General features: G+C 51.2%; 2 protein-coding genes across 5 annotated transcripts in view; one reads left to right on the top strand and one right to left on the bottom strand.

Moving 5' to 3' along the window:
- The first annotated feature begins 380 nt into the window (after positions 1–380).
- Positions 381–21493, top strand: GPRC5B (G protein-coupled receptor class C group 5 member B). Of its 4 annotated transcripts, none has more exons than XM_072835978.1 (4): positions 381–539; positions 8673–9686; positions 18443–18555; positions 19910–21493. In XM_072835978.1, the coding sequence occupies exons 2-4, from the start codon at positions 8681–8683 to the stop codon at positions 19952–19954; spliced, it is 1164 nt and encodes a 387-aa protein (XP_072692079.1). In that variant the 5' UTR covers positions 381–539; positions 8673–8680; the 3' UTR covers positions 19955–21493. The 4 variants fall into 4 exon arrangements, with proteins under 4 accessions (XP_072692079.1, XP_072692077.1, XP_072692080.1 ...); XM_072835976.1 differs by having other exon boundaries at positions 19890–21493; XM_072835979.1 differs by lacking the exon at positions 381–539 and adding an exon at positions 1480–2062.
- Positions 19910–22149, bottom strand: part of IQCK (IQ motif containing K) — a 132107-nt gene continuing 129867 nt past the window's right edge. The window contains exon 11 of the transcript XR_012035542.1: positions 19910–22133. The gene's annotated coding sequence lies outside the window, so the exon portion shown is untranslated. The remainder of the gene's footprint in view (positions 22134–22149) is intronic.

Raw genomic sequence — 22149 nt, 5'->3', positions numbered from 1 at the left:
AACCCGCTTTGGAGAGTGTCCTGTACTAGGACACTCGTGGGAGTATCCCTCGTGTGTGTGTGTGTGTCCTTGCAAACGAATCAACTTGGGGAGATGTCCGGTGCGTCTGGACCGCTTACGGGTGCACTGTGAATGTGGGGGAAGTGTCTCCAAATTTGGGACCCTGAAAAGAGGTCGTCTCAGCGCTCCCTGAAAGGAGGGAGAGGACTGAGCGGGTGGAGAGACGCTGCGCAGTTGCCGCCGGGGGCCGCGAAGACCCGCGCGCGGGGCCGGGGCGGGGGGCGGGGCCGGATGCCCCGGGGGTGGCAGGGGCGGGGCCAGCAGGGCGGGGCCAGCAGGGGGCGGGTCGCGGCGGCTGCAGCGGCGCGGGCCGGGCCAGGGGGCGCCTCGCGCGGCAGCGGCTCTCGAGGGCGATGCAGTGAGCGGGGACCGGCGGGCGGGCGGGCGCGCGCGGGGCGGGGGCCGCGGCCGCGCTGCAGAGATGTGACTTGAGGCCAAGGACCAACAGGAGCGTCGGCGCTGCGAAGCCGCGGGGGTCGGTGAGTGCGAGCCGCGCCGATGGGGTGGAGGGCGCTGCTAGGACCCCACAAACTTTTCCCGCCGTGGACTTGGGAGGATTGGGGAGTCCGCTTCTTGGGCCCTTCTAAGCGCCCCCCCCCCACCCAGGGGGTCAGTCGGCTGAGGGAGACGGGAGATCGAGGAGGGGGGAACCACAGTGCGGCGGGAGAGGAGCCGCAGAGGGCGGGCGGGGGAGGGGAGGGCTGGAGACCTCTAAGCCGGGGTTGCGGGGGAGGGTGCTGGCTACCCGGACCAGGTGGAGATCGGAGTCTCAGAGCAGGGTCTGGGGGCGACCACAGGTAAAGGACAGCTGGGAGTAGCGCGAGGGAGTCCAGCCGCACCCGGTGACTCGTGCGGAGAGCCGCGGGCAGGTCCGGGGCCGCGTGCTCCGCCCGTGGGGGCTGACCGCAGGGCAGACGGAGCCTGCTCACGGGGGCCGGGCTCTGGGGGTGAGCGGCGGCACCTGCCGCAGGGGCCGGGGGCCAGGCTTGCAGCCGGCGGTGCCTGCGCACTACGGGACGAGGAGCGAGCAGCGCGCGGGGCGGGGAGGAGGGGGTGGAGGGCGGCCGAGCGGAGACCTGGGGCCGAGGGACGGCTGCATACAATGGCGAGCGGCTGGCTGGGGCTGAGGACTAGCCCGTGCAGTGGTGCCTTCGCTGCCCTTGCGGGACGCGGGCTCCCAGCCCCGCACATCCCGGGGTCCCCAACGCCGGCACCCGCCTGGGCCCCGGGGGAGCGGGGCGCCGACCTTGCGGTAGAGGACGGCCCCAGCGCGGCTCGCGAGTTCGTCCCCTGGCCCCCGCTGTCACACCCAGGCCTAGCCAGCCCCCCCGCCCCCCGCCTCCCGCCCCCCGCCTCCCAACTCGTTCCCCGTTCGCGAAGGGGGCGGCTCCTTGGAGCGCGGACAAAGGCCCCTGGAGTGTGGCGGGCAGCGGCGTCCCTGCCCGGGGCCCCGGCCCACGCGCCACACTGGCTGCCCAGCTGCGCCAGGATGGGGGGTACTTGAGCAGAGCCCAGGGGGAGGAACCGGGGGTCCTCGAAAAGACGAGAGAAGTGAGGGGGAAAGTGAGGCACAAAAGCCACGGGAACTTCAGCCAAGGAACCTTGATTCAGAAGTTTCCTCGGTGGGGTGGGGGCCCTGGGTGGGTTTTGACTTCGAGTTAAGCTGCATGCAAATAGCATGTAAATAGAATGCAAATCATCATCTGTGGGGCGGGAGCCCTCCCCGCGGCCGGTTTTGTATCTAGGCCTTGGAGTGAAGGGTTTTCTGTGTGTTCCCTGCTCTGAGTCTGAAAAGGGGTCAGCTGAGTTGAGAAGGAGAAAAATGCAAGGGGAAAGAAGTCGCCATTTGGGGCAGGCAGCAAGACAAGCAGTCATGTTAGAGAAGCTCCGACTCCTTATTGCTGAACTTGGTCTTTGCGGCCGTGTACCAGCCACAGAAGTGAAGCTGGGGCACTACAGTGTAGAAAACGGACAAGCCCCCCGCTCTCCAGGCCGGGGCCAGGTGGGTGAGCAAGTGAATAACTAAATAAGTAAATAAATAGTAAGTAGATATAACTTCTAATTGGGGTAAGGGCTGCCAGGCAAATAACACGGGAGGATGTCCAATACAGTGATGAGGGTTGGCTTCTGTAGGAGAGACCGTTCTCAGGAGTGACATTTTTGGGGAGCCTGGCAAGATGGAGGGCCCACCTCTGGGAGGTCTTGGAGGACCACCGCAAGTGTAGGGCTTAGAGGTGGGAATGAGTTTAGAACTGAACAAAGGCCATTGTGGCTGGAGCTCGAGGCAGATGTGGAGGGGGTGGGTGGGAAAGGATGATAGGACCAGCTGGATCCCAATCTTTGGGCCGGGGAAAGGAGTTTAGGTTTTATTCTCCTTGGGCCAGTGAACCCTCGGAGGATTTTAAGTGGGAAGCCAAAGGATTGGAGTTTTAAAAGCTCCTCCTGACCTCAACACAGAGACTGAAAGCAGCTCCCCTTTCATTTTGCCTCTGGGGATGGCAAGGCGCCGGGAGCCTCCGAGGGGCTCTCTCTGGCCTGTGGGGACCGCTCTGAGCCTGTCCTTTCCTGTGAGCCCACTGGAGGAGCAGCTGAGGTTTTAAAATTCACATCCCACTTTGAGGCAGTTCTTGTCCACTTTAAGGGGCCCCCTCCCAGAGCCCTTGGCCCTATAAGCACTTCACAGCAGAGCTTCCTGGGGGTTCTGAGTTAGTCACATTTTCTTCTCCGAATTACAGCCCAAGAGGAACCATCCACCCCTGAACGGACAGCCAAGGATGCAATTTGCATTTAAATGATTGCTTTTATTTACAGGATTGGAGCTGCTTTCCATATTCATGGATCTTGGAGCTTGTGTTCTGGCAACCCTGTTTACTAACCTAGGAGGATTATTAAATTCAAGGGCCCCCAAATAGGCTGGTGGTCCGGGCAGCATTGAGAAATGAAGGTTATGAGATGGTGTCACTTGGAAAAGATATCAGAGGGTGAGATTGTGGGTCTGGGAAAGAGCTTAATGTCAGGAAACCTTGTAACAGTTTGATCTTGCAGAGCAGGAAATGCGCCGTCGGCTATAACGGGAGTAGGCTGGGACGGAGTGTAATGCTGGGGTGCGTGGGGAGATTGGCTCCACAGCTTCATCCTGGCCTTCTTCCAGACATGGGGTGAGGGCTCAAACCAGAGGTATCATGTAAGGGCCTCAGGTCAGGAGTTGGGAGTCCTAGTCCCAGCTTGGCCTGGGAATTCCAGTGCGCCTCTGGCCAAGCTGCCTCACCTCTCATTTTCCCAACAGGAAGGACCATGGAATCATAATTGTCTTCCTAATAAACAGGGATCCCATACTCCCAGTGTGCCAAGCACCTTGCGGAGTATTTTTCATGCACTTTTCACACTGGCTTTGGAAGGCGGCACTATCTTTCTCTTTTATAGAGGAAGAGACTGAGGGTCAGGGAGGTTAAGTAATGCCGCATGTCACATAGTTATGTCTGGCTTCACTCCCACTGAGGTCTTCCACTCTAGAGGAGACGGATAGAAGTGTAAATTCTGTGCCCGGCATTCATCCAGGTACCGAACTACTGACTGCCCAGGAGTAGGAAAGCCCCTACCCCACCTGCTTTTTTTTTTTTTTTTCTTTCCCTTCCAGGTTCTAGCATCTCTTCCACGTCGTTAGAGAAGATAGGTTTAAGATGCCTCTGATCTGGGCACGGCAAAGGGACACTGAGGTAGAGGCGTCCTTAGAGCCCTGCTAGGAGCCACTGAAGCGAGGCTGGGCAAAATGGTGTTTGGAGTGATTTTATACATCTCGCATCTCTTTTCTGGGTAGTGGGTAGATGAGGACACTGGTTCCCAAGAGAATGGCCAGCGTCTGGTCTCTGGGTGTTCTGGCTCTGACTTCTTGACAGGAATACCCAGTTTCAGGGCCCCCAGGCTGGCCTGGGTTTCCCGTGGGAAAACCATCTTCATAGTGAGGCTTCCACTTAGAGCACCTGCTTTGGGATCAGGTGAGTTTAGAGCCTCCCAGGGCAGACTACCACCCAGGGCATCTCCCTTTCGCACCACCTCAGGGATCTCTTTGGTTGCTGTGATGGGGGAAGCTGGAAACCAGTGTTGGACAAACATCTGGGTGAGCCCCCTTCCCACCCCATCTCCATGGCAACTGCTCCTCCTGGAAAAGCAGTCAGCAAAGTTCATAACCTCTGACGAGGGAATGTTTGCCAGTCATTTCTATTTATTTAACAGACAGCTTATATAAGTGCTTGCCCTGTGTCATCCACTGTCCTAAAACCTATTATTTTAATCCTCACAACAATGAGGGGTGCCGCTAACACCCCTGTTTTGCAGATGAGGAAACTGAGGCAAGAAAGGTTAACTCAGCTGCCCAGCGTCACAAAGTGCTGCTGGCAGGTGGCGGGGGCAGAACTTGAAACCCAAAGATCCCGCTCAGAAGTTCACCCTGCTTGATGAGGAGCGGGGCTGGGAGAACTAGGCCTGCGTGTGGCCTTTGGGCAGGCAGCACTGTCCTCACACAAGGAAACTTGCCTGCATTTTTTCCAGCCTCTGCAGGCCCCAGCTCGTGGAGAAATGGAGCGTGCTGCTCCTCCACCTGCCGGAGGCTTCTGGCCCCTCTGCGGCAGGGACGGGGAGGGGGGGGGTGGTGTAGACAGGGGATCAGGAGAGAGAGAGAGAGGGAGAGAGGGAGAGAAGGAGATAGCGTATTTAAGAGCCTCTGAATGAGTCACATTTCTGGGAGCCTGCCTGGCAGCAAAGGTAATTAGTATGTGAGCCGAGGCTTGTGCATTCGTTCACATTTGTTCATTCCTCCTTTTGAGGAGCCGCACGCCTACATCCCATGGGTTTGTTGCCATATATTCATCCCGACCCAATCAGCCTTGCCTGCGGCTGACTTGAAACCTCTAATCTGGCATTGTTCAGTTAGGGATTCCTGAAGAACTGCTCTTTTGGTGGGAGGGAGCACCAAGTGGCCCACCCGGCTGGATGGGGCTGACCTGACAGTGGATGCCTCCTGCTGGGTCTCTGGCAGGGCTGGTGAGGTGAACTCACTGGGGCCATGGCTCCTGGCCACCCCTGCTGCCTATGTCCAAGCTTCTCGAACCTCGGTGTGCCCAAGTATCTGAGCACACTTGGAGTTTGCTGCAGGGCTTGCTGAAACCCAGGGGGCTAGGCCTCCACCCCCCTCCCCATGAGAGTCCGAGTATCTAGTGACGCTGCTGCTGTTGGCGGCCTGAGGATCAAACTTTGACTTAAACCAGTCAGTCAGTTCTTTCCTCCATAAGACCGCAACCAGGGGATCGATCCCTGGGTGGCTGGGGGATCCCTGGGTTGCTCAGTGGTTTGCCCTCACCCCAGAGTGTGATCCTGGAGTCCCGGGATCAAGTCCACGTTGGGCTCCCTGCATGGAGCCTGCTTCTCTCTGCCTGTGTCTCTGCCTCTCTCTGTGTGTGTGTCTCTCATGAATAAATAAATAAAACCTTTATTTTTTTTAAGATTTATTTTTATTTATTTATGAGAGAGAGAGAGAGAGAGGCAGAGACACAGGCAGAGGGAGAAGCAGGCTCCATGCCGGGAGCCCGTCGCGGGACTCGATCCCAGGACTCCAGGATCGCGCCCGGGCCAAAGGCAGGCGCAAAACCACTGAGCCACCCAGGGATCCCCTAAATAAAACCTTTTAGAAAAAAAAGACCACAACCAGAACATCTGCCCTTCTGGGGTAACAGGAGGGGCGAGACCGTTTTTATCAATCCATTTGTTTAGCAGCTGGGTTGTAAGCCCTGCCCATGAGCCAGGCACTAGCAAGTTAGTGCAGAACAAGACAGACAAAACCCTGGACATGGGAGAGCGGGGGAAGAGTCCAAAAGGGTAATAAAATATCTGGCAATTGTGGCAAACGCTACAAAGACAAAAATCAAAAGTACTGGTGTAGAGCATAATGGGGACAGGAAGGACCTTGTTTAAGACAGACTGGCCAGCAAAGGGCTCACTCACCAGGTGACATTTCCAAAGTCCTGGTCTGTAGTAAGGGCCCAGGTAACAATAGTACAATTGTTTGCCCCCTGGCTCCACCACTTTCTAGCTGTGTGACCTCGAACAAGCCAGCTGATCTCCATGTTTTATTTACTAAAAAATGGAGATGGTAAGAGTACTTGCCTCATAGTGTCACTGCAGAAAAGGCATTAATATATATGAAGTAAATGAAAGTATGCCTACAGCGAGGTAAGCATTATGAGCCAGTTACTGTCATTGTCCCTCTGGCAGGGGTAGAAAACTCTGGAGGGCAATTCTGAATTCCCTCAGAAATCCTAGATGAGCCAGTCTCAGCTTCATTCTGTGAGGCAGTCTGTAGCCCTCTTGATCATCCTCGACATTGTTTTGTAGAGTGGGGTGGCTGTCGTCACCTCCTGGCCATCCTTAACAATGATAATGATCCACAAGAGACAACTGGATCCCACTAAAGCTCCTGACTGCTATTGGTTGCATCTGCATGCCTGGACATTGGGCAGGGAGGACATCCTGGAAGAAGGAGGCCCCATGATGTGGAAGGAATAATAGGATTTCTTTGTTGGCAAGTAACACAAACCCAGCTCAAACTGGCTTAATCCAAAAAAGGGAAGCTAATTGGCAGGGTGAATAGTGACTGGACCAGGAGTCTGACTGCCAACATCTAGAGTGCATCCTTACCCCTAATTTGCTTGAGTAGAATACTGGGATGCATACTTAAGCACCTCTTGCCAGATGCCTTCTGTCCTGAACCTGCCTTCCCTCATCTATAGGCAAAGGTGACGATCCCTATAGCACAAGGCTCCTTCTCATTTGGCGGCATCAATAATTTATCCCACTCAATGGCTTCACAGCCAAGGCAGGATCAGAGCTGCTCCTGGGATCCCGTAAAGGAGCAGAGAGAGAGAGAGAAAGAGAGAGGTGGTCGATACTGCATTTACTTAAGGAAGCCCCAGGGATAAGCTGGAGCTGCCTGGATGTGGCTGGTTACAACCTCACACAGGGGTGGAGCTAAGACAATAGGTCCAGCTTGAGCTGCCTGGAAACAGGCATCAGAGCGGAGCTGTGTAGGCCATAGCTTTCTGAAGGCCAGGCTCCGTTCAAAAGCAAGAGCTGGTGGCAGTGGGGTAGAGGAAAGAGTCCTAGTGAATAAGCCTCTCATTCATTCAGCATTTACTAAGCATCCACTTTGTGCCAGCACTGTGTGCTACTGCTGGAGTCTACACCAGTGGCGCTGTCCTGATGAATTTGCATGCCCTCCCTCCCCAGGGGACATTTGGCAGTGTCAAAAGATTTTGGGGTTGTCACATTTTTAGGTTGGGGGAGTGGGTGTGCCATGGGCATCTAGTGGATAGAGGCCGTGGGTACTGCCGAACATCCTACAATGCACAGGACAGCCCCTCACAGCAAAGACTCCAAGGTTGAGAAACCCTGGTTGACCCTGATGAACTTAATGGTGTCCCTGTCCTCCTGCATCTTGCCGTGGAGAAACACAGGGAAAAGAGCAAGAAGGGAATGGGAGAAACAAAGTAAAGAGGCAAGAAAAAAGAAAAAACTATTAGAACAAAGAAAGAAAGAAAGAAAGAAAGAGAGAGAGAGAGAGAGAGACAGGAGGCTCTGGTGAAGAGGAATGGAGCTGTGACCTTGGCCAAGGCCTGAGAGGGTGACATTAGGTGGGGGTGAGGAACAGTTTTCCAAGCAACCGGTTGGGAAAGCTCAAGCAGAGGGAGGAGGAGGGGTAAGATGAGACTTGGGTTAAGCCCATTTGCCATGGCTGCTGTGTGGAGTCCAGCTTTCATGGGGGCCTGAAAGAGTGCCAAGGGGGATTCTGCAGGCGCCCTGGGAGAGGTAGAGGGTGCCGTGAGGATGGTTTCTCTGGAGGTCTTTGGAGGAGGTCTGAGGGGCGAGGGAAACGGAGAACCCAGGATGATAATTCATTTTGGATACACTGTGTTTGAAATGAGGGTATGCTTCTAGGAGCTGGGTGGTATGACCTTGGTTAAGTGTCCTGACCTCCTGGAGACCCTGTTTTGTCACCAGTGTAAGGACTGGATGTGCCCGGTGCCTGGCTTAGAGTGAGTCATAGGTAAATATTAAGCCGTTACCATCAAGAGGCTGGAAAGAGGCAGTGCATACCATTCTCAGCACAGTGCTGGGCTCATAGCTATAACTCTTCAGTTTTGTTTCCATTCCCTTATGTTTGAAGAGGTCAGACGTAGCACAGAATATAAAAATCAACGAATACAAAAGAGTATACAGAGTGAATCTCTCTCTCACCCTCTTCACCAGTCACTAGCAGTGATGATTCATGATTGTTGACTGTGCCAGATCAAGGCTGCAGATGGGAGCTGAAATCAGGGTCCTGTACCACCACCCCCTTCCCAGCCCCCCCTCTTTCACAGCCCCAGGGGCTGTGCTGTCTGGAGAAAGGGGTGCCTTTTTCTGATCTGTCAAATGTGCCTTGTGGGCCAGCAGGTTCCAAATGAGGTGGGTCTTAAAGTCAGCAAAGTGGGAAATCTTACACTGAATCAATCTTTTTCTCCCTCCAAACCCCCCTCCCAACCCCCCCCCTCCTCAATATTCTGGAACATTTCTGGTGCCAGAGAGAAAGATGAGAACCCACAAGGTGCTCGCCTTCCTCCTACTCTTTGTGATCGCCTCCGGGGCCTCTGAGAACGCCAGCACATCCCGGGGCTGTGGACTGGATCTCCTCCCTCAGTACGTGTCCCTGTGCGACCTGGACACCATCTGGGGCATCGTGGTGGAGGCGGTGGCTGGGGCAGGCGCCCTGATCACGCTGCTCCTGATGCTCATCCTGCTGGTGCGGCTACCATTTATCAAGGACAAGGAGAAGAAGGACCCCGTGGGCCTCCACTTCCTCTTCCTTCTGGGGACCCTGGGCCTCTTCGGGCTGACATTTGCCTTCATCATCCGGGAAGACGAGACTATCTGCTCGGTGCGCCGGTTCCTCTGGGGCGTCCTCTTCGCGCTCTGCTTCTCCTGCCTGCTGAGCCAGGCGTGGCGCGTGCGGAGGCTGGTGCGCCACGGCAAGAGCCCCTCGGGCTGGCAGCTGGTTGGTGTGGCGCTGTGCCTGATGCTGGTGCAGGTGATCATCGCCATCGAGTGGCTGGTGCTGACTGTTCTGCGCGACGCAAAGCCGGCCTGTGCTTACGAGCCCATGGACTTCGTGATGGCCCTCATCTACGACATGGTACTGCTGGTGGCCACCCTGGGGCTGGCGCTCTTCACGCTGTGCGGCAAGTTCAAGAAATGGAAGCAGAACGGGGCCTGCATCCTGGTCACAGCCTTCCTCTCTGTGCTCATCTGGGTGGCCTGGATGACCATGTACCTCTTTGGCAACGCCGAGCTGCGGCAGGGAGACGCCTGGGGCGACCCCACCTTGGCCATCACGCTGGTGGCCAGCGGCTGGGTCTTCGTCATCTTCCACGCCATCCCCGAAATCCACTGCACCATCCTACCAGCCCCACAGGAGAACACGCCCAACTACTTCGACACCTCGCAGCCGAGAATGCGGGAGACAGCGTTTGAGGAGGACGTGCAGCTGCCACGGACCTACATGGAGAACAAAGCCTTCTCGATGGATGAACACAATGCAGGTAACACGGTCGTCACCCTGCTGGGTTAGGCTCCGGGCCCATGTGCCCCCAAAGGCCTCCCTTCTTTCTCTCTAGTGGGGATCCGTCCTCCCGGGGCAGTCCTGGCAGATTGGAGCCCACAAACATTGGCCTCTGCGCTATCACTGGCCCAGGGGTGGATTTTTATTTAGCATTTCTTCCTATCAGTTGGCAACTAATGTAATATAAAACTCCAGACTTCTCACCTCTTTGGAAAAGTCAGCTCTGGCAATGGTGGGTTGACATTCCCACCCGGCAGTGATTGTCTAGAGCTGATCTGAACCAGTGTAGGCTGGAAGGTGCTGCCGCTCAGGAGTTGTAGCTGCTCTTTTTGTTTGTTTGTTAGTTTTAATTTTAATTCTGGTGTAGTTAACGTGCAGTGTTATATTAGTTTCAGGGGTACAATCTAGTGATTCAACAGCTCCATATATTACTCAGTGCTCATCAGTGTAAGTGTATTCTTAATCCTCATCACCTATTTCACCCATCCACCCCTATCCCCAGCCTCCTCTCAGCTCGTAACCCATCTGTTGTCTATAGTTAAGAATCTGTTTTTTGGGTTGTCTCCCCCCACCCAGCCCCCTTTGTTTTGTTTCTTAAATTCCACATATGAGTGAAATCATTACGTCTTTATATCATTACATTATTTGTCTTTCTCTGACCGGCTTATTTTGCTTAGCATTATAGATCCTTCTGTAGATCCACCCATGTTGTTGCAAATGGCAAGATTTCATTCTTGTTTAAGGCTGAATAATATTCCATGATACATATACCAAGTTTTCTTTAGCTATTCATCTATTGATGTACACTTGGGCTGCCACTGTGGTAGACAGTATGGAGGTTCCTCAAAAAATTAAAAATAGAACTACCCTATGATCCAGTAATTGCACTCCTGGCTATTTACCCAAAGAATGTGAAAATGCTAATTTGAAGGGATATATGCACCCTTATGTTTACTGCAGCATTGTTTATAATAGCCAAATTATGGAACAGGCCAAGCGGCCGTTCCTTTAGGTGGGGATCCATTTTGTGTTTACCACACTCCCCACCACTCCCCTATTGCTCCCCAACCCGGCTGCTATAACATATTACCATTAATTCCCTGCTACCTAGAAGTGTTTGAGTTTGTAGTCCAGGTCCTAGATGGATGCAGGGCATACTGGGGGCAACGCTTGTGTCTCCTCCCCACCTCCGCCATTAGGTGTGTATGAATTGATCCCTGGAGTCAGATTCCCAGACTCAAATCCAGCCTCTGTACTTCCTAGATGTATGGCTTTGAGCAAATTGCTCTACCTCTCTGAGCCTCAGTTCTTCCCATCTGTAAAAGAGAAATAATGAGAGAATGCACCTCTAACGCTGTTGTGAGAGGTAACATACTGAGGGATCTGGCATGCTGAATGTGTGTCTTGGTTGGGTTCCCAGGACCTGGCATGCTGGATGTGTGTCTTGGTTGGGTTCCCCTGAAAGCAAAGCCTGAGACTTGGGTGCAGCTGGCTTACCTGGGAGGTGTTCCCTGCAAAGGAAAGGGGAGGGATAATGAGACCAGGAAGCCAGAAACAACCAACAAGTACATCAGTGGGTTGGTGACTGCTGTAGTAAGCTGGAGCTTGGACCTGACAGGGATGCGTGTAGAACAAGCCTCAGACTTGATCTTTCAGATCAGGAGCCTGCGGCATTTGCCACCAACTCCTCAGTCACCCACTGTCATGTATGTCCTTTGTCTCTCGCTCTCATTGCCACATCCCCCATTACCCTGGCCAAATAAGTTCTCTTGGCTTCTGAGAGACTTGCTGGACACTAGAGGTGACAGCTGTCTGGGTACCCAGGACTGTCTGATACCCCTGCAGCAGGATTCAGAGGTGAGCTTAGAGGATGTGGTGCAGGCACTCGAAGCCCCTGCTTTAGATGCTTCAGAAGTATCTCTTCGAGTCATTACTTCAAGTGAGTCTGCTAGGTTCCCAGCATTTGAGATTAAATAAAATCGCCTTTTCTCAGTTGCCTGAAGATAGATCAGGGGCTCTAATAATGACCACATTAATAGTAGTAGTAGCCACAGCAGGAGTAGTACTGATTACTTAGCTGTTGTTTATTGAGCGCCCCTGTGTGCCAGGTATTATTCTAAGTCTTTAACTTCCCTTGCTGTACCCAGTGAGGTAGGTCCTGATATTATCCCCATCTTATAGATGAATAAATGGAGACTCTAAGAGGTTCAGTAACTTGCCAAAGACATACAGCTAGGAGATGGTCCATTCCAAATGGTCAGGGTCCCCTTTCAGTGATGCTCACCCAGGCAGCTGGGCAGTGTTCACTGGCCAGACATGACTGCGGAGTCCACCTTCCTGGGTTGAGTGCTGAGTGTACCCTACCTGTCCCCTGCAGGCAGGGAGAAGCACATCGAGGCATCAGATCCTCAAAGGCCACCCGGAGCCCTCCCCACCTGGATGTGCCCAGTTTCCTCTGTACCTCCAGCTCCCGACCAGACCAGCAGTAGGGAACACCAATGGCCTCAACTGTGGATGAGGCTAGAAACCCTGGTGTGGTCTTTATCAGAGCTGTATCGTTCTTGTTAGAAAGTCCCAGGCCAGCAAGCCCATGTTTGTCAAAGGATTTAACAAGAATGAGCATCAGCTTTGGTGGCGCTGGCTCCCCATGTTGCCAGGACAAGGGGGGTCAGGATGGAGTCATCACTGTGAGCCCAGAGGGCCCTCCAGGGAATGTCATGAGCAGAGGTCAGGAGTCTGGCTGGTTCCTGGGGTCTGGTGGAGCCACCTCTTCCCTGGCTCCCCCTGGAATAGGGTCCTCTCTATATGAGACCCTTGGACTCCCCCTGGACCTAAAAGGTAGTAGGAACTTCTGAAATGGGTGTGCATTTTTGTATACTCACTGCAGGATTTTTGTCTATCACTTCATCAGACTCTGAAAGCTGTCTGTGACCCCCTGGAGGTTAAGAATCCTTGGTATTAAACCTGATGGTCTAGTTTACTTGCAGTGAAATGGGGATGCTATAACTACCAAAGTAGTAGGGTCTTCAAAAGTAAGGATGACTAACCTTTCATAAGTGCTTACCATGGACCGGTTACCATTCTGAACATTTTAGTGGCTAATCTCATTTAATCCCTACAATAACCCATTAAAGTCCATTTTGCAGATAGAAAACTGAGGCACAGAAGGGCTATGCATCTTACCTAAGAGGCAAAGCCAGGGCTTGAGCCCTCACAGGCTCATTCCAGAGCCCTGATGCTTGATTAGTCTACCACAGAATTACTTACCTCTTCCCAAAGCACTTTAGTGACCCTTGTCTCACAGATGTTCAGAACAACTTTGTGCATTGAGGAGACAGGGTTTATCAGTTCCATTCATTTCCTGCAGAGCAGGAAACCAAGGTCTAGGCGGTATCAGGCAACTTGTTTAAGCTCACACTCTTAAAAGCAGGGAGGGGGGAAAGTTGGTTTTCCCTACATGCATCTTTTCTTGTGACAATGCAGCCAGTATGTTCTATCCACATAAGATCCAGAGATGAAAGTTATCTAGGACCCAGGTCAGTACCAGCAGTACCAGGGCTGGCACGCTGGGTGATCGGGGCATCTAGAGGTGCCCCACGCCCCCAGCTATTTCACACTGTGGCACATTCCAAAGCCAAGTAAGTTGTCTTTCTGTCCCCTTTCTTTTCCAAAATAAAAATAGCTTTTATCCTTCCCTTTTGATGACAATAGCTATAATAATCACGTAGACGTTTCAGCAAGTAAAAATAACAAAAATTGCTCAGAATCCCATTTGCCCAAAGGCAGTTACTGCTGTTTGTGCCCATCTTGCCAGACATCTCTTGGTGAGCACACATAGTCTCTCTACCTGTCTCCCTCTCTTCCTCTCTCTCTCTCTCTCTCTCACACACACACACAGACACACACACACACCAAACCCATAGAGCTGTACTTAACCAAACTATACGTTAGAATCACTTGGAGGAAAAAAAATCACTTGGGCAGCATAAAAAAAATTTACCAGTGCCTACCCCCCATCCCGGTTCTGACTAAATCTGTTTGGGTTTAGGTCTTTTGAGCTCACCAAGTGACTTGACGATGTAACCACTGATCTAAGTACTGCTCTGCAGTGTTTGCTTAAAGCAATATTGTATCATGGATTGAGGCCTCTCCAGGTCAGCGACTACAGAGTTCTGGTATCCTTTTCATGATGCAGAGCTTTCCTTGGGCACAATAATTTATTTTTCTGATCCTCCGCTGGTGAATATTCCACTTGTTTTTGGCCTTCTGTATAAGCAGAGCTGCAGTGAACATTCATCTTTGTGCCCTTGATCAATTAACTTCTTGGGAAAAAAAAAATTCCTAGACACGTGTAAGAGCCTGCATCTTGAAATCTTGATGTATAGACTGCCAGCAGCCCCCTCTAAAAGTTAAACTAATATACTGCCCCCACACCACTTAATAACTGTAGGAGAGCCCCATTTCTTCACCAACCTTGGATGTTATCAGACTTTAATAGCCCTGTTTTGGATCATCCCAAACGTGTCCCCACCAAAATTCACATGGGACCAGACAGGTGGGCCTTTCCCTCAGAAAGCTCACGGAGGCTAATTTGGCATCCCGGCTAGGGATTGCCCTTGTTCTAGAAACTGTTGCTTTGCTGGCTGGGGAACATCTGGGCATGCTCCCTTGCCATTGTGAGAACAGCTGTTATTTCTTTGGTGCTGACCTCAGCCAGCTTGTATTTTAGGGAACCAGGCCCCACTGGGGGCCTTGCCCAGGAGTTACAGTTGGCTCTGTTTCTTTTGCATTTTAGCCAGCCAGCTTTTTGGGCCTCTTCCCTTGAGAGTAGATCCCTGACATCTTCAAGAGATGGGAAGGGCATTCCCAGGTGGCCTGTGGCTCAGTCAAGCCCCAGTGGCCTTTGCTTCCAGATTTCCTCCCCCAACCCCCAAATGAGACCCCAGGTACATACCACTTCATCAACCTCCTGCTTATTAATAAAAGTTATCATAAGGCATGAGGTATGTGATAAAAAATTAAAATGTACCAAAGGATATAGCACCTCAGATCACATCTTGGAAAGCGTTAACAAAGCATATTAAATGTTCACCTTCCAAAGGAGCAATAAAGAAAAGTGTTCTTTCTTTTGGAGCATTTGGGGTTTCAGATCTCCTTAGGACTCAGGGCTATTTAAACTCTTGACTCTTAGTGACCTGGTAGAAGGCCCTGGATCAGCTTTGAGGGGAGGGCCAATCTAGCCTCACTTGCAGAGTCTGGATAGGAGAAGGCTAGCATTCCCCCTATAAACTTAGACTCCTGTGGTGACACTCTTCCGGATGAGCCCTGCTTGCCTCTCACCGCTGACCTAGGTCAGAGTAGGGTGTTAGGTAAGGCACTGGAGGTTGCAAGTAATAAAACATCTGATTTGACCTGGCTTAAGCAAAAACAAAACAACAAATAAATGTACTGGGGATTGGGCTACGGGAAGCATTAATTAGACCAAGGAGGCTTGAGTGATAACTAGATCTTTCTCCATCTCTTGGCCCTGTTAGTGGCAGCCCACAACCCTAGGCTTACATAGAATCCCTGTGGAAAAGAGGAACATTTCCCAGGATACTTAAGCAAAAATCCCAGAGTTGGCTCTGATTGGACCTGATTGGCCAGGTTGAAATCATATGCTAACCTCAGGCCAGGGTGGAAGGCAGTCATAGCCTACCCTTCCCTCAGGGGCCTCAGAATGTGGGAGGGATGTTGACCAGCAGAGAACCACAAATAACCACTACACAGGGGAGCCCTTGGGGCCAAGGCACCCCACAGATGGCCGGTAGAGAGGAGAGTCCAACCTTTGTTTCTTTGAGGAAAATGTGTTGGGGTCACATTCCTCCACCACAGCTGGCCTGGTCTCTGCATTTTAAGGAAAGCAGTGCTATTTAGTGTTCTCTCTTCAAGCAGGCTAGGATTTGAGACTATTAAAAATCCATGAACTACCTCCTCTGGCCCCTGGTGCCATTCCCTGGCTCCCCTTTCTCTACTTCCAGGGAAAGGTGTCTCCTTGCTCAGCTCATGCATAATGAGCTGCTTGAAAGCTTGGATGGAGCTGCTAAAGCAAAAGAGGTTTACCTACATCTGGAAACATTCATTCCTCACCCTGCCTCAGTTTCTCTGGTCCAGCTTGGGCTGAGCTGCCCCTCTCTGAATGTCAGTTAAACTCAAGTTGCTTCTGGGGTGCCTGGATGGCTCAGTGGTTGAGCATCTGCCTTTGGCTCAGGTTGTGATCTTAGGGTCCTCAAATCAAGTCCCGCACCAGGCTCCCAGCAGGAAGCCTGCTTCTCCCTCTGCCTATATCTCTGCCTCTCTGTGTCTCTCATGAATAAATCTTAAAAACAAAAACAAAAACAAAAAAACCTCTCAAGTTGCTTCTAAGTAAGTGTGATAGTTAAAAACAGTATCTGAAGCCAGTATAGCGTAAGAACACAGATTCTCTGCCTGGGTTTGAATGCTGGTTTTGCTTCTTTACAGCTGTGTGACCTTGGGCTAGTAACTTAATCTCTCTGTGCCCTGTATAAAATGGAAATAATGACCCTATCATGCTATGAAAATTAAATGAGTTAATACATGAAAGACTGGGGCACCTGAATGGCTCAGTGGTTGAGCATCTGACTTCGGCTGTGGGTGTGATCCTGGGGTCATGGGATCGAGTCCCGCATTGGGCTCCCTGCAGGGAGCCTACTTCTCCCTCTCCTGTGTCTCTGCCTCTCTCTCTGTCTGTCTCTCATGAATAAATAAATAATCTTTAAAAAAAATACATGAAGGACTTCTCACACTCTGTATAAGCAGTAGAAGTATAAGCTGGCCTAGCTGCTGGCCAGCTATCTGCAAAGGTTCACTCTATTACTAAGGTGATTTTGGTTCCTGCCTCAAGTAAAATAAAAATCCCAAGCTCTCTTCTACTTTTCAGCCCGAAAAATGACTCTCTGTAGAGAAGACTTTTTTTCCTTTTTTTAAGACTTATTTGTTTGTTTATTAGAGAGAGGACTTATGAGCTGGAGGAGGCACAGCGGGAGATGGACAGGCAGACTCCTTGCTGAGTGTGGAGCCAGGAGGCTGCTGTGCCATGGGGCTTCACACAGGGGCTTCACACAGGGCTCGATCCCATAACCCTGAGGTCATGACCTGAGCCGAAATCAGGAGTCCAGCCGCTCAACCGACTGAGCCACCCAGGCACCCCTCTTCAGAAAAGACTTTTAAGTGAGTCTTTTCCTAGCAAAGCAAGATTAGTGCCTTCATGAGAATGAAAATAATAGAGAGTCCGTGTCACAAATGAGATGGACTTTTGTTTTTGGAGTGCTCCTGCATTCTGTATTAGTTTTTAATGGACTATTTTTTTTAGAGCAATTTTAGTTTTCCAGAAAAATTAAGCAGAAGCTACAGGGAGTTCCCACATGCCCCTACTCTTAACAGCTTGCATTAGTAGTACATTTGTTACAGTTGGTGATTCGGTATTGATAATGGTATTATTAACTCAAGTCCAAAATTTACATTTTAAAGCTCATTCTCTTCTGTTTGTACAGTTCTATAATGTTGGCCGTGTACCATTCTAGTATCATAAAGAGTAGTTGCTGCCCTAAAAATGCCCTGTCCTCCAGCCTATTCCTCACCACCGTCCCTACCCCCATCCCTACCCAGTCATTCATCTTTTTACTGTCTCTGTTCTTTTGCCTTTCGCAGAATATCGTAGTTGGAATCACACACAGCCTATAGCTTTTACAGACTGGCTTCTTTCACTTAGCAGTATGCATTTGTTTCCTCCAGCTCTTTTTGTGTAATTTGGGTTTTCTTTACAAAAAACGGAAATTTAGACTTCTAAAAACACACAGCAAATAAGAAACACTATTTACCCACCTTTTTTTTTTTTTAAGATTTTATTTGAGAGAGAGAGCAAGAGATGGAGTGGGGAGACAGAAGGGGACTGCCCGCCGAGCAGAGAGCCCCACAAGGGGCTCTGGGGACTCCAGGATCATGACCTGAGCCTAAGGCAGACAGATACTTAACCCCCTGAGCCACCCACCTTTCTTAGGTTCGTTAAAAAGTGCTGACATAGTCTCCCATCTTTGCTACAGCTGTCTCTTTTTTCCTGTTCAGAAATGCCCTTCCCCGGGTGGTGGGAGTCCCTGGGTTGTCTTTCCGGTCACCCTCCCATGAAGACGGCCTCTGTCGTGTACTCTGTCCACATTCCTAGGGTTGTCTGCCTCTGTGTATCCAGAAGTGGTGAATAGGGTTGAACAGTGTGATGTTGAACTTGACACGAATGACCTGGTATGCTGAGAGAGGAGAGCTTTGAGGCTTGCAGAGGTGCTTCTCTGTCCCCCGCACCGCCCCCCCCTCCCCCCCCCCCCGCCCCCGGGGCCTGCAGGGGCTGCAGGGAGGGGGTGAGTGGCGGAGGAGAAGTAGAGGCTCAACCCTGCCCCCCACCCCAGCAGCCTGTGCCCTGGATTCTACAAACTTCCCAACACCACTGAGATGGGTCATGCTCCAAGAGAGCCAGAGAACAAAGCCCCTTTGTGACTTTTGTTTTGAATCTGGCTTGTGACAATGGGGAGGGGTGCGGGGAAGGGGGGTGCAGAGTGTGTGCTGGGGGGCATGGTGTTGATTCAGGGGAAGAAAACAAAATTGTGGGTTGTTTTTTTTGTTGTTGTGTGTGTGTGTTTTGTGTTTTTTTGGGGGTGTTGTGTTGCTGCCTCCTCCCTCCCTCAGCTCTCCGAACGGCGGGATTTCGCAATGGCAGCTTGGGAAACAGACCGAGCGCTCCGTTTAGAAGCAATGTCTATCAGCCCACTGAGATGGCCGTTGTGCTCAATGGAGGGACTGTAAGTATCAAGAGGTGATGTTATGGCCTGAAGCCCAAGAGTGGTCAGTGTTGGGGGGCAGCTTCAACGGGGGACAGACTGCTCTGTGGAGGCTGCTTTCGGGCGTTGCAAACACACCGGTTGTAGTTGACACCCCCTTGCAGCTAGAATGCATGCACTGCTTCCATTTTTTTTTCCTTCTCTACCCCCTGTTCTCCACGCACAGAAGATCCACCTATACTTAGTTAACCATCTGTGGATTCGTTGCAAAGAGTTCCTATGTCTTGGGGCTCTTGTACCCAGTGAGTTCTCTGGCTTTCATTTTGCAGAAAATGCCCACCCACCCCCCTCCCTGGTAGGTGACTTGTAGGAAAAGCCCAGAGTTGTGAAATGCTGGCAGATTTTGCTGACATCCAACCTAGCATACCCACCCCCAGCCTCCCAACCCCGGCTCTGTGCCCCAGCTGGGTACCGGGTTCCCCCACCTCCACTCTTTAAAAGATTTCTTAAGAAGGAGAGTGATTATCATTTCTCTCCTGTGAGCACAAAAACAGGTTTTACTATCTGATGCCAAACAGACCTTCAGCAGAATTGTCATTGTTTACATTTTGCCTCCGTGCAATTACATCATTTTGTTTCTCCAGCAATCCAAAGACACACTGTCATTCCCACATTTAATTTCCAAACATAGCTACATGCTTCTTTCAGAAACAACGCATAAGCCAGTTTACACATGTAAATTGGACTTCCATTCTTCTATCATGTGCCAATTCCATAACTCAACCTGAGCTTTTTTTCTTTTTCTTTTCTTCTTTTTAATGTAAGTTGGGGATGGTCTTTTTGATCTCTGGAGGGAATTTGGGTTTTTTTCCTGGTCTTTTGAATGGTATGCGAGGCATTGGTTTGCACTGGTTTGGAACAGCCTCAAAGACAAATAGACTCACAGATTTGCTTTCTGAAAACCCCCTGCCATCCCTTGGGCTGTTTTATTGTTGGGTGCCAAGAAAAGCCTGACTCGAAAGCATTTGGCCTGTGTGTTATAATAAATAATGTGAGAAAAGGGCCCCATCAATCACTCTTAGGCCCTCCTGGTCTCTTTAAGGCCAGTAGGTATAAAAGCACCCTGACCATAGAAGGCAAAGTGGGTGTCCAAGTGAGGAAACATTCATTTGGGGTGTGCGATTACAGATGAAGGGACATGGCCTTCCCAAGAACTGAGCAGCGCGACACACAGTGGTTGCTGCTTTTCTTGGGAATTATTCAGCCTGTTATGAAAAAAGCAAGGGAACTTATCTTTGGCACGTTGTTAACGAATTGGTTTCTGATGTTGACTTTGCAAAGCACAAAGTTTTTAGTGTGTTATCCTTGTTTCCAGATCCCAACTGCTCCGCCAAGTTACACTGGAAGACACCTCTGGTGAAAGACTTTTAAGTTCCAGAGAATAAGAATCTCTCTTACCGATTTTATTCCCTGGCTGTGTCTTTCTTGAGGGAGAAATCAGTAACAGTAGCCGAACAAGGCTGCCTCACAGCCGGGAGATCTAGAAATCCTACACAAGGGGATTTCGTGTAAATGTGAACACTGCTGAACCGAAAAGCTAACACCGACTGCCCTCCTGTCCCTCTGCCACACACACACACACACACACACATACACACACACGCACGCACACATAATACCAAACCAACCTCAATCCCTGCAAACTAAAGCAAAGCTAATTGCAAATAGTATTAGGCTCACTTGAAAATGTGGCTGGGAAGACTGTTTCATCCTCTGAGGGTCGAACAGAACCAAATTCACAACCGGTGGGCCAGGCTGGTGTTGGCTGAGTATGGAGGTACCCACACCACTGCCCCCCCAGCAAGTGCTGGACCCCAGGTGGCCTCTTGGGGATGCTGTTTCATTGAGAGGGCTAATAGAGACTTTGCCACCAACTTGCCTGTTGGTTTGCACATTTCAAGGGGGTCAGGAGCAGTTAAGGAGTTGTGGGTGGGATTCCAAGGTGAGTCCCAACCGAATCATGGGTGAGCTTTACAGCCAGTAGTGGTGGAGGGACCCTGCCTGGCGTGTGCCAACGAAGAAAAGGCTATCTGCGAGTCGAAGTGGCCATCACATTTAGAAAGTGGTGACCTACAACTGTTCCCTCTATGGGCCTCCTGCTGCAGGTCTGCGGCAGGGAAGCACGCCCACCTCCCTCCTTGGTGGAGCCATAGCGATATTCCTGCTTGGGGCAGCAGTCTCTCTCGCTTGATGAGCTCTCTCCACTTGCCAATGCTCCCCTGAGCCCTTTCCCATGTTTTCTCCCACGTTCATTGCAAAAGCTCAGATGGGCCATCAGCTTACAGCCCCCGCCCCGGGTTTGGCAGGCCAGAAGGCAGTGCCACAGCAGATTTTCCATGATGATGTCATGTGGCACGGCATCCCAGGGGAGAGATGACACTCTGCTGCCTAGCATGCAGTGAGTTCTTGGATGTTATACATTGACAGAGTGCAAGTTCTGGGGGGAGAAGGGAGCACTCGAGGGGCTCTTGCTGCTTTTGGAGGGTACGTGGGACATGTTTTGACTTGGTTTTCTGTAAGTTCCATGAAAATGGTTCTCTTCAAAGCCCATTGTTTCTGTCATGGTTTCCATCTGTCCTAAGCAAGTCATTCCTTTGTTATTTGGCATTTCGAACATCTCGGCCATTAAAAGCCCCCATATTCTCTGCACTGTTTGGCCAGCATAATCACTAGCAGTGATTCAAAGCAAAGAGTTTGAACCTGACGGCATGAAATGTATAAATGAGGGTGAGTCCTTTGGCATATACTCTAATGACTATATTGCTTTTTCTATAAAACAACCCATAAGCCTTTAACCTTTAAAGAAAATGAAAAAGGTTAGTGTTTGTTGGGGGGGAACTGACCTCTTCATAAGCCAATATGTCTGAGCTGTTTTAATAAACCTTCTGATTTTTCTCAAGGCCCTAGTCTCTGCTGTGTCCCGTCCTCGCCACAAACCCCCTTCCCCCATCGCCCGCAACCTTGCAGAGCTGTGGGGTACAACGAGACCAATTTGGCCATCCCTGTGTGGCCTTCCTTCGAGTTTTCCTTCCAGCTAGCGCATTTCCTTGTGTTGCCACGCATGAGGAAGATAAAGCATGGCACCAGAATGCCACCCCTACCTGACCTTTGGGAAACAGCCCCCGCCCCTGCCCAGAGCATGTGCTTGCTTCTAGAGAACCAGATTCCAATCCTCTCTTGAGGAGTGTTGTTGGTGGACTGGAAACCTGGAGTACTGGGGATGGGAGGGAGGCAAAGACGCTAAGACCTGGGGTAGGGATGGGGGTGGTTGCATGCAGACCCAGTATTCTGAAAATACAGAAACCTCCAAACACCTCGGTCCAGTTCAATGACAAACGACAGCAATACACATTCTCGTGCCAGGAAATGGTTGCTTACCCCCGCTCTCTGGAGTCCTTTGGAGCTCTCTGATCCCATCAGTGATTCTGTCTGCAAGAGCTCCCCCGCCCTTGCAGAAGGGAGCAAATTCACCTGATCGTTTTCTCTCTCAGTTCTTGGTGGTCCGGGCCGATAAGGTGAGCACCGCGTAAATGGCATGGCTACAGGGGGAAAGTA

This window comes from Canis lupus, chromosome 8, assembly GCF_048164855.1.
Source record: "Canis lupus baileyi chromosome 8, mCanLup2.hap1, whole genome shotgun sequence".
In the NCBI taxonomy this organism is placed as follows: Eukaryota; Metazoa; Chordata; class Mammalia; order Carnivora; family Canidae; genus Canis; species Canis lupus.
This window is presented reverse-complemented; position numbering and strand designations above follow the sequence as displayed.

Coding starts and splice junctions, on each gene's coding strand:
- GPRC5B (XM_072835976.1), top strand. CDS start 8,681: ATGAGAACCCACAAGGTGCTCGCCTTCCTCCTACTCTTTGTGATCGCC. Junction 9,687..18,442: donor GATGGATGAACACAATGCAG/GTAACACGGTCG, acceptor TCCCTCCCTCAG/CTCTCCGAACGGCGGGATTT. Junction 18,556..19,889: donor TTGTGCTCAATGGAGGGACT/GTAAGTATCAAG, acceptor CAAAGTTTTTAG/TGTGTTATCCTTGTTTCCAG.